The following is a 13,081-nucleotide window of genomic DNA, read 5'->3' on the forward strand; positions in this document are numbered from 1 at the left end:
TTTATATAATAATAAATATCTCTTTTTTTGAAATTTTAAGGTTTTTTAAAATTTTACCGTGCGCGAATGGACTATACATGGTAGCCAGGCATTATCTTATCTAGTGCTTTTTCAGCAAAAATTTTTGTTTGGCCGATTGATCTAATATCTAATTGCACACCCTGCAAAAAGTATGACGTTTAGTCTTTACGATATGGATAAGGAAAAACAATTTAGTGGTTGTCCGTAACAGTGAATATGGTATTCGTATTATATTTTTATCACCTTATAGGCGACATATTTCTTTAAAAGTTTCAATGCGATATTGTTATACACACAACACAAGAAGATTATTTTATGAAAGGTTGCTATTCTCAAAATCTAGACAATTGCTCAATTGTAATTAATTTCGGAGCGAAGGCGTCGTCTGATATTAGAAAAGAATGAAATATTTTATTTTTACATTGTATAATAATTTATTATGACCTCTGAGTACGTATCCAATAAATAAGTGTTCATATTTTTAATTCGGTATGTATGTTCATCGTATTGTTCATAATGCGGATAAATCCATTTTTCCAAATTTTTGTTACATATTTTTTTGTATCTCATAGTCTCTAGGCATATACCCGAACTAATATACAGGGTGTAATAAAAATACAGGTCATAAATAAAATCACCTATTCTAGGACCAAAAATAGTTCTAATGAACCTGTACAAATATGCATATAAAAAAGTTACAGCCCTTTGAAGTTATAAAATGAAAATCGATTTTTTCCAATATATCGAAAACTATTAGAGATTTTTTATTGAAAATGGACATGTGGCATTTTTATGGCAGGAATATCTTAAAGAAAAATTATAGTGAAATTTGTGCACCCCATAAAAATGTTATGGGGGTTTTATTCCCTTAAACCCACCCAAACTTTTGTGTACGTTCCAATTAAATTATTATTGTGATACTATTAGTTAAATTCAATATTTTTAAAACTTTTTTGGTTCTTAGTATTTTTTCGACAAGGCAGTTTTTATCGAGTTGCTGCTTCTTTTCTAATATGTTTACGTACAGATTTTATGGGGGTTTTGTTCCTTTAAACCTCCCAAATGGTTGTGTACATTCCAATTAAACTATTACTGCGATACCATTAGTTAAACACAGTGTTTTTAAAACTTTTTTGCTTCTGTGTATTTTTTCGATAAGGCACATTTTATCGAGATGTGACTTCTTTTTTAATATGGTTTAAAATATACCTAAATATGTAAATCATAAATAAATTTTCCTATTATTATCAAATCTCCATAATGGTACTTAGCCATATCACAGATGAACATAACATATATGTGGCCATATACAAATGTGTGGTGGATTTGACAAATAATATGGAAAATATTTCGACAAATACTGACTTTTGGAAAAAGTACCAAGAGGCAAAGAAGTTTTTAAAGCATTGTGTTTAATTAATGGTACTACAATTATAATCAAATTGAAACGTACACAAAAGTTTGGGGGGGTTTAAAGGAACCAAACCCCCATAAAATTTTTATGGGGTGTCTAAATTTCACTATAATTTTTTCTTAAGATACTACTGCCTTAAGAATGCCACATGTTCATTTTCAATAAAAAATCTCCAATAGTTTTCGATATATTGGAAAAAATCGATTTTCATTTTGTAACTTCAAAGGGCTGTAACTTTTTTTATGTGCATATTTGTACTAAGGTAAGTTAGGTTCAATCGAATTATTTTTGATCCCAAAATATGTGATTAAATTTATGACCTGTATTTTTGTTACACCCTGTATTATTCCATAAAACGACACTCAAACTGCAAGACGCAAGAGTCTCGCAGGCTTGGTCTTGTTCTTGCTCAAGTCTTGCACGGTCAGTCTTGGTCTTGGTCTTGCTAAAATAAGGCGGTCTTGGTCTTGGTCTTGGTCTTGCTAAAACGCAAGAACAAGACCAAGACTGCAAGACCAAGACCGATTTTGGGCAACACTAGTTGAAGCGTTATCTTCCTTCTCCAGGTCATTTAAAGCAGACCAGTTCTTGTGTTGTGAATATTTTTTTTTCCAATTCAACACAAAGACGTTCGCATTTAGAGCGCCATACCTCCTTGTTCTTTAAATCCAGAAATTGCATTTCAAAGCTATTAATGCTAATTTCAAAAGGAGAAAATTTCAACTCAGTTGTTGAAGCATTAAGAGAATTTTTGACAAATGCTAAAGTTTGTAAGTTTGATAAAAGCTAATTTATTAGAAAAAGATGTAATGTTTTTCCTACCAATTTTTTTTAAAGGAACATAGTATTGCGCTTTTCGTGGATATTTGTGCCAGAGCCGCATCTAAGGAGCCAAAGAGCCACATGCGGCTCCGGAGCCGCACTTTGCCGACCACTGGTATAGTGAATGTTGGTTATTTAAAAAAAACTCAAAGCGGACTCTAGAATTATTATAAAAAAATCTTACCTTATTTAACTGGTAGATCTGGAAGTCTAAATTTTCTTCAGTTATTATTAAGGCGAGGAAGGGGGGATAAAACAGGGTTAACCTATTTTGAAATAACTGAACCGGCGTTTTTTCTACGGGCATATCTGACCAGCTACTGCTATTATTTGCCTCGAAACCACTATATTTTAGCTATGCGGAACAACGACTGCTACTATTAAAATCTACAAGTAATTAAGTAACAAAAACCAAAAACATGCAGTACAAATAAATAGACCTGTCTCCTTCTTTCTTCTTCTTCGTCCAGCCATTCACATCCACATCTGAACATAAGCCTCTTCAAGTCTTCCTTTTCATTGTTTTTTGTTGTACGCTACTTGTAGCCAATTTTTCCCGGCAGTTCGTTTCAGATCATCTGTCCATCTCATAGGAGATCTGCCTCTGGGTCTTTCGTGTTGGTATGGTCTCCAGGTTAGAATTGTTCTGTGTCATTTGTTTAGATCGCTCCTAGCTGCATGTCCAGCGTATTCCCATTTCAATTTTAATGATTTTTGTACCACATCGGTGACGTTGGTTTTCTGTCTTATCCGTGTGTGTGTTTTTCTGTCCTTAAAGTGATATGCCAAGCATATGTTCATATTCTTTTTTGTGATTGTCCATGTTTGTTCCCCATAATATCGGAATAATACATGCATCAAATAGACCTGTACTTAGACTAAAATCAATATAACGAGGCCAAAACAGCCACTGTTATCGATTAGTGTCCGTATATAAAAAATTATTCAGTTTTTTTTTCCAAAAGTTATCGTAGAAATGCATTGTAAACTGTAATATAAGCTGTACTGAATTTTTGGCTTGTATAGTTTTAGCTTACGTTTGGAATTAAATGGCTTACGTTTTAGACGTAAACACCATAGCCGTAACCAGGATGATCCTAAGGGGAGGGTTGCAACTACCTGAAAGGGGGGGGGTTACAACTACTGGAAGGTCTCTGAGGGCTATGGTGTTAAGCGTATAGAGCTCAAAGTACATCTCAATGGGGGGGTTACAACCCCCAAAACCGCCCCTGGTTACGCCTATGGTAAACACGTCAATGATAAACGGTTTATTTAAGATAAGATGATTTATTACTACGACGTATATAAAAATAGTTTAAATCAATAAATATTTATTTTAGTTTTAGTAACTTTTATTTTGATATTTAAATTACACGCCCTGGCCCTGTTATACTTTTATGCTAAGCCAAACGATTACAGAATGCACTATGCACGAAAATGTGCATATCTATTCTAAAATATGCGCATATTTTGACCTATCTACTATCGACTTTTACGAAACTTCCAGATTAATAAAACATGAACTTCAAATTTTGATATAACCGGTGGAATTAGCATTCTAATCTAATTTTAAATTTTAGATGCCAACTTTTCAAAACTCAACTTTTTATTCAAGGGAGCAAATAATGTTTCATATATTTAATTCTTTAGGGAAAATGGAACAAAAAATAAAAAACTCAACAAACCGGAAGCGAAGTATAATCTTCGATAATCATTGAACAAATCTAACTTTCGCAATATTGTTCTGAATCTATTTTTTGGCATACAAGGCATCTTAATCCATTATTTTTTTTTGTAGGAAATAAGCCACAATTTGATTTTATAATTAAGTTTATTTGACGTTTCGAATTCCACTTCGGAAATCGTTCTATAGATTCAAAACAGTAAACAAATAAATTAAACAAATTACTGTTTAATGTTTGTTTTTGTTGCTTACGTTAATCCGTTTGAATCCGTTAATCTGTTCACGAAAAAATCAACTATGAAAATGGAAATAATTTTCTATATCCCTAACTTATGCCTCGCAGTGTAGTTCACTCTCAATATTACTCTGATTTTATATGTATGTTATTTTAAAACATAAATGGGCATGTACTCTTGGCATGTTATTGATTTACTAATAGTGGTATTATCTTTCTATAATCTGTACCTCAGAGCTAAACTGTATTAACTTACAAAATTGAAATTTTACAGGAGAGTAGCTTAAAAGAAATATAAAGGGTAAATTTTAAATACAATTTTTATTTCATTTTCTTCAAATATTCGATAAAAACTATTTGATAAGTATAAATTATACTTTACATAATATTACTGTATTTGTTATTTTTATACCTCTTTAATTTTTTGAAAAAACATGGAGTTAATACTGTTTGACATGAAAGCAATTACCATGTTCGGGAGATAATATAATAGTAATTTGATACACGTGAATAAATAATCTGGAGATAATACGATGCTTGAAACAAAATTAAGTCAAGAACACTTCTTTTTTGAATTAAATGAAATAAACAATATCTATAAAACAAAATGAGTAAATAAAACTAACGAAAAACGAAACTCAAAGGATCACGAGTGTTGTTCACTATGTTCACTTACAATTATTTTGGAAAATAAATCCTGATCTACTTTATCGGACTGTGATAATTTTTTATAAAAATTATGAAATTCCTTGGGCTTATCGTGAATCACAAGCAGGGCCGCAGGCACCACAACACGCCTAGAATTTCTGTTAAGATCAACAGATTTTAATATTTCCGAACAAACATTAGTTTTGAAAAAAGTAATCCTAAATTATTATCGCTACATACTTTCGAGTGGACAACATCTTACATACGAAAGTCTGTATTCTGCTGAGTTTTTACCTTATAATAAAAGGTGAACAGTTGGAACAGTTGTTATTGTAAAGAGTCTTAAAATCCTTGAAGTCATTTAGTTCTACTTCCATTTATTTTCCACAGAATACTGACTACCAGTAGCACACCAGTTTTACTTCGTTCCATGGAGTTAATACTTCTTACATGTGCAAGTGATTTTAACTCCACTAATACTACTGATCATATTTCTATTTTGCTGGATATTAAGTGTAAACGACCGTTTAGCTCGGAACTACAGAGTGAGGGATTTAATACACTTTAAAGTTGCCTATCTTTGGAACCACATTAAATAGGATTAAATATCATATCGCATATGAAAGATGTGATGTTTGTTACGTAGAAAGTGAAATAATGCAACTTTCTAAAAAAACTGGAGTTAATACAGTTTAGCTCTGAGGTACAGTATTGATTTCTTCTTTTAAAATGGGTAATCAGATCCTACTGCATTCTGCCCAGGAATTTGAAACTGGTTTCATTTAACATCAGAGACGCTGCTTTGGTTAGAGATATCGGTCTATATAGGATTGGAGATCTGTTGAGGTGATTAATTTGTCACGTTTTAAAAAAGTAACTTGAAAGTTTTGCTGTTTTTGGATAACTGTCGAATTTTTGGCCATAATGTAGACAGGGGAGTGGAGTTTCTGATTGCCGACACAAATGTTTTCCAGTTTTGTTGTTTGGTTTGCTTAATCTTCTATCCATCGTCTAAATTTGTTAAAAGCTTTGGAGTTTCGGTTTTATCGGCCACTTTTACCGTTTCTCTAACAGTATCTTTAAAGTAAGTTGACTTTATTTTGCTATACAGGGTGATTCTTTAAGAATGTCCAGTCTCTGAGTTGTAGACCAAAGACGTCAAAATATTAAGATTAACCCAAATCACTTAGTGTAGTTACTTACAGAACTGCATAATTTGCAGAAAGTGTAGTTACCATACACCCTACTAAATTGTGGTAAACAAACGTGTCTGGCTACTACCAGAGGCGTACGACAGGGGATAGTGAATGTTTTGTCCTTCCCAAATTCTACGCCACTATTGGAAATGCTATTTTAGCACAATATTTCGTTTCTACCATACCTTCTAGATAAATAATATTCCCTTCATTCGTAAAACGATAAAGTCATTAGTTTCCGAGATATTTGAAGTTGAAAATGGAACGGCACAGCTATTTTGATTAATGTATTGCGCTCTTTCATTTTCAACGTCAAATATCTCGAAAACTTATTACTTTATCATTACGAACGAAGGGTATATTATTTACATATAAAGTATTGTAAAATCTAAAACTTACGCTAAAATAGCAATTCCATCAGTGGCATAGAATTTGGGAAGGGTAAACCATTCACTTTCCCCTGTACGCCTCTGGTAGTAGCCAGAAACGTTTATTTAAGATAAATAAGTAGTCTGTACAGTATCTACACTTTTTAACAAATATAATAAGGATATTTCAAATACATGCCTATTACATAAATATTAACTATTTGTATCCAGTACTTAAAAGTATTTGACATATATTTATCATACGTGGCAGAAAGTGTAGGAACTGTACACGTGTGCATCCTACTAAGATATGTTAAATAAACCTTTCTGGCTACTACCAGAAGCGTACGACAAGGGAAAGTGAATGGTTGACCCTTCCCACATTCTATGCCACTGGCGGAATTACTATTTTAGTACAATTTTTCGATTCTCCAATACTTTCTACCTAAATAATATACTCTTCATTCTACCGATAAAATCATTAGTTTTCGAGATACAGTTGAACCTCGATAAGTTGGCCCCCTGATAATCCCGGAAGTCCGGCTAACCCGGACCGATTTTCATCGGCCAAACATTTTAACAATAAAAATGTATGTATTATTGTAAAACATTTTATCTGCAGCCGCTTCTGGAATGTCTTAAAAATATCGAATTTCATTGATAAAACTTCCCTTCAATCATAATATAATATTTGAGAGATAATGGGTATCTGTGTAATTTGAACTATATGATAGTAAAAATGACTCATGCACACGGCGGCGGCAGAGCGACGTTCATTATCGCAAACAACAGGCACCTGTTATTCCATTATTTATTTTCAACTGTCTTTTAGTTTTTTAAACAATGGTCTTTTAAACAATGAAAGAGTCACTGTTCTTAAATGACATAACATCGTTCCGATGGCAGACCAGACGAAATTGACAAAACCAAACTGACTGAGTTTTTTTACCTAGAAATGAATAATACAACTATAGGTAACTGTACATATATATTTCATATTATTTTGCTTATAAGGGACTTTATCTATAAGTATACCGTCTTTTATTAATTTTTACCATGCTCTCCGGCTAACCCGGATTTTCGATAACTCGAATCGGCCGCGGTCCCGATTAATCCGAGTTATCGAGGTTTCACTGTATTTGAAGTTAACAATGAAAAGGCACAATACGTTAATCAAAATAGCTGCTCCGTTTCATTTTCAACTTCAAACATCTCGAAAACTAAAACTTTAACGTTACGAATGAAGAGTATGCTATTTAAATAGAAAGTATTGGAGAACTGAAATATTGCACTAAAATAGCAATTCTGCCAGTGACGTAGAATTTGGGAATGGCAAACCATTCACTGTCCCCTGTCGTACGCCTCTGGTAGTAGCCAGAAACGTTTGTTTATCATAATATAGTAGGATGTACAGTACCTATATTTTCTACCAAATATAACAAGGATATGTGAAATAGTTTTAAAGCACTGGATAAAAATACTTATTAAATTTTTAAATAAAATATGTACCTTGTAACTCAGTAAGGAGTCACATTTTATTTAAGTGATTCGGGTTAGATCTTAATATTATGAGGTGTAGAATCTACAAGTCAGAGACTGAACATTCTTAATGAATCACCCTGTATAATAAATTTGTCTGTTGGGGTACTCGTTAAATATACAGTGTGTCAATTTTAAAACTTACAATGGCTATATCTCACGAACAAAAGCTGAAAACGAAAAATGCTTGAAACCGTTTCTAGGATAGTAAGGGGGAACTAAAATGACATGAAAGAGAACTCACCCCCATCAACCCCCTAGGCCCCACCCACCACAACCAAAAAAGTTAAAATTGCAAACCCCTACTTGTGATACATCATTGAAAAGGCTATAAAAAATGCTATCCAACGGTATAAATAATAATTATACAGGGTGAAGCAATAATTGTGAAACTTTGGCTTAAATGAAACATTGAATGAGGTTTTGTTGAACTACAAATTTGATAAAAATGTAAATTAAGTAAATGTTCAAAGTGGGTTCCGTTGTTTTGTAAACAATAATACAGTCTATTTTCAAATTCTGCACGAAATTTGACAAATGTTTTTCTAGTAATAGGGCGACATGCTTGAGTAATTATTTCTCGCAATTTTCCAAGTGACGCAAGTTAAGTTTTATAAACAACTGATTTAAGGCAAAAATGGCAAATTAAGTTTTAATTAACAAAAAAAGTACGAGCGGACACTTACCATTTAAAATAATTGTCTGGGAGATAGCATTACAAATACAAAAGTCATAGTAAGCCAGCTGATATTAACACCCTGTATAATTATTATTTATACCATTGGATAGTACTCTTTATAGTAGGATAGTATATTAGTTCTTTCTATGGGGTTACCCTAAATCAGTTGTTTATAAAACTCAATTTGCTTCACTTGGGGAATTGCGAGAAAGAATTACTCAAGCATGTCGCCCTATTACTAGAACATTTGCTAAATCTCGTGCAGAATTTGAAAATAGGCTGTATTGTTGTTTACCAAACAACGGAATTCACATTAAATATTTACTTAATTGACATTTTTAATAAATTTGTAATTCAACAAAACCTTATTAAATTTTTCTTTTAAGCCAAAGTTTCGCAATTATTGCTTCACCCAGTATAATTATTATTTATACCATTGAATAGCATTTTTTATAGTCTTTTCAATGATGTATCACAAGTAGGGGTTTGCAATTTAAACTTTTTTGGTTGTGATGGGTGGGGCCTAGGGGGTTGATGGGGGTGAGTTCTCTTTCATGTCATTTTAGTTCCCCCTTACTATCCTAGAAACGGTTTCAAGCATTTTTCGATATCAGCTTTTGTTCATGAGATATAGCCATTGTAAGTTTTAAAATTGACACACTGTATATTTATGGATTTTGATGGTGAATTGCTTAAATATGTTCAACTATTGGTTTAGAAATTTAATGTTTTCCGATCAGTTAACTAACATTTACATCAGTTAAACACTAATCAGATCCATAGATCCCTACCGAACCATAGATCCCTACCGAAGGGCGTTGACGCCTAAGAACGGTGTATATATATAAATATATAAGATAAACATTAATAATGACAAAAAGCAGTATTTTGGAAATTGCTTGATAATATTTCGTTTACCAAACAAACAATAACTATGTTTTTGATATAATATTAGTTTGTTAGTCAGGGGTCACCAATTAGTTTCTCGGAGGGTCCGTTTCGAAAACCTATGACACTTCCGGGGTCCGGATTTATGCTGCCTGTGTCTGACTGTTCTGATTCGGTTTCTTTGTGGATTCTTGTTAAAAAATATCCCCTATAAACAAATCAGAAGGGTGCCGGGCGAAATTTGTGGGCAGAAATTGTTTAATATTTTTTTTAACAAATTCAAAACTTCACATTTTTTGCCCGCGATAACATGTTTTTAGCATCTTAAATAAAAAAGATCTGTTATTTTATTAAAACTTAAGAGTTTTCAAGCATCGCAAATGCATATTTTCGCATTTTTCAGATTTTAAATCGCTTATAACCCGAAAACTATCAACTTTTCAGAAATATGACAAGAGAACTTTATTGTTTATAATTACTCAAGAAACCTAAAATACATTTGTCGAGGCAAAAAAGTAATTTTGAATTTGCTTAAAAAATTGTTTTATCCGGCCCCCTTCTGATTTGTTTAAAGGGGACATTTTTGAACCGGAATCCGCAAAGAAATTGAGTCAGAAACATTGTTCATACGAAAGTGACCTCACATATGGACTAATATGGAAAGGAAAACTAATATCCGATTGTTTTTTGGTTACTGCATACTTTTCTGTAAGTTTTCCTGGTACAATAAATAAAATATAAATTCATTGTGTATTGTTTTGATGTTATTACCAGTATATTTTGAAAACAGCAGTATTGTAAATTGTTACTGAGAATATCTTAAAAATTAGGAATTTATATTTTGAATGCTAATAAAGTTTTTAGACATCTTCAATTTTGTAGAAAGGAAACTGAGGAATTTAAAATAAATAATCATAGTACAAAATTCTAATTAACATGTTATCTTTTCTACATTACTTTCAATGCAAGGAGTTTGTTGCAAACTTATTAAATCTGAAAATTATTTTAATTAAATGCACATCTGAAAAGTACTCCTACTTAACATATAGTAGAGAGGAAATGAATATAAAAAATGCACATGGCAATTTTAGATTACAGCTTACTTAATTTCAAAATTAATGATTAATAAGGTTAACAATAAGGGGGAAAAATCTTTACGAAATTAAATTATCAGAGAGAAAAATAACATTTTTTTATGTACAACCTGTCTGTTTGTTGCACCTGAGTCTCATTAGGGTGTTAAAATATTCATCTGTTAAGTGAGATCTCTACTGATTTTAATAAGGTTCATTCTTGATAAAGCGGCTTCGCACACATAAGTTGAGCCAAACATAGTACAAAATTTCATGGCCAAAATTTTCAAAATTCCCAAAAACTAGGTATATTCTGAATATTTTGACGGTCTGCACAAAACTAGCTCACGGTCCGAATGAGGACCGCGGTCCGCTAATTGGTGACCCCTGCCCTAGGTGGTCATTTTATGGCAAATATTCACAACTCGTACGGTGCTTTAATTCCCACAAAAACATTACGGTCAAAGATTCTATAAACATTTTTTGTAAATCGTCGAAAAATCGATAAAACTCTCATCTCCTTATGTTTGTTAGTTGTGTGTGGAAAAAAATCAATTACAATAATTGTGTCCCTGGACACACCCCTCGACCGTGAATTCTTTAATTTTTTTATGTGTAGCCAATACGAGCACTCCCCACTTGAGGGTTCTTCATTTAGTGGACAACAATTTTCAAGGAAACGTTAAAAGATAAAATTGATATGGCGTAGGTTGGTAATAATATGTACTTACACCTAAATAATTCGTTAAAATATGTACCGGATTTGAAGAATGACGACACATTGATAAATAAAACACAATTAAATAGATCGGCTACAGCGGGACGTGCTGTGGACATACATTAACTTGGTATAATGGTTATAGCGATACGCTTTAATTACTATTTTTGCTAATTTTATTTTTAATATTTTTTCTCAAAAACGAAACAACGTTAGTCATTCGAAATGCACATTTAAATACAAATGTTAAGAGACATGGCTTTACCCTGTCACATCTGTTATTCTTCTGTGCGGTGCAACAAGCTGCACCCTCATTAATTAAGTACTTTATCAGACAATTATTGTGTCAACAACTCACTTAATGCAGTCGAAATTGTTTTTCTTAAAACTGCAAAAGTAGACGCCAGACCTAGTGATTTATTTGCTCATCTGGTCAGGTCAGGGGAAAAGGAACACAAACATTATTATCGTTTGTGGTTTTTCTTCAGTCACTACAAAGCACGTGATCGATTCACACACACACCGACTCGACCCTCTCCGAGAGACCTAAACGAAACACATTTTCGTTACAACAATAAAATTACCGTTCGTTTTATTATATTCATTTTAAATTAAATTCCGGCAACTCACCCATCGGAATATTGGTGACCCCCGCAAGTATTTTAAACCGCCGCGAAAATTAAAAAAAAAGTTAGTGTTAATAATATACTTTTGCCGGTTAATAATATACAGTGAACATCGAAAATGACGGAGGCTAACACCAGTGCCAATACCAGTGTTTCAGTCGATCGGATTTCAGTTAAAATCCCACTTTTCTGGCCCAACGATCCTGAAATATGGTTCCTGCAAGTAGAAAACCAATTTACACTGGCAAATATAACAAGTGACGCAACCAAATTCAACTATATAGTTGCCAATTTAGACACAGCCTACATATTAGAAGTTAGGGACATCATTGATTCACCACCAGCCACAGAGAGGTATGCAAAATTAAAATCAGAATTAATTAAGAGACTTAGTGCATCACAGCAACAAACGATTAAAAGACTACTCGAGCATGAAGAACTGGGCAATCGAAGACCTTCGCAGTTCTTACGACATTTACAGTCTTTAGCAGGCACAACGGTACCGGGCAATATTGTAAGGTCTCTGTGGTTAGGTAGACTGCCAGCGTCTACACAGGCTATTCTAGCTACTCAAGCTAAAGCTAGTTTGGACGCAGTTGCCGAGCTAGCTGACACAATATCTGAAGCGATAGCTCCTAGGGCCCAAATTTCAGAAGCTTCTAACGCTCGTGAAAGTACCATAGAGAAATTGACAGCCGAATTAGCTGAAATGAAAATCAAGCTATATAGCTTGTCAAATGCTCAAGCACAAGCTAACACATACCGTCGCAACCGCAGCAACTCAAGACGAAGACCATATCCTAGAGACAGTAGCTACAGTAGGGAACATAATAGTGACATATTATGTTGGTATCACTACCGTTTTGGTGACCAGGCTAAAAAGTGCTCTCCTCCGTGCAAGCATCAGGGAAACGTCGCGGGCAGTCGGTGAGCGCGGCATCCGATCTAAGTCCAAAGTCTCGCCGCCTTTACATAACAGACTATGATACAAAAAAACAGTTTTCAATCGACACCGGTGCCGATCTGTGCGTTTTCCCGCGGAAATATGTACGGGGTGCACGCAAAAAGACTTCATACGAACTATACGCGGCCAATGACACTAAAATCGCGACATACGGCTATGTGAACTTGACATTAAACATCGGATCACGGCGTGATTTTACGTGGCGA

The 13,081-nt window shown here is 33.5% G+C and overlaps 1 protein-coding gene across 1 annotated transcript; it reads left to right on the plus strand.

Moving 5' to 3' along the window:
- Positions 1–12,029: 12,029 nt before the first annotated feature.
- Positions 12,030–12,842, plus strand: LOC126880750 (uncharacterized). The gene has a single exon (XM_050644799.1). It carries the CDS (start codon positions 12,030–12,032, stop codon positions 12,840–12,842), a length of 813 nt encoding a protein of 270 aa, XP_050500756.1.
- Positions 12,843–13,081: the final 239 nt, after the last annotated feature.

This window comes from Diabrotica virgifera, chromosome 2, assembly GCF_917563875.1.
Source record: "Diabrotica virgifera virgifera chromosome 2, PGI_DIABVI_V3a".
Taxonomy (NCBI): Eukaryota; Metazoa; Arthropoda; class Insecta; order Coleoptera; family Chrysomelidae; genus Diabrotica; species Diabrotica virgifera.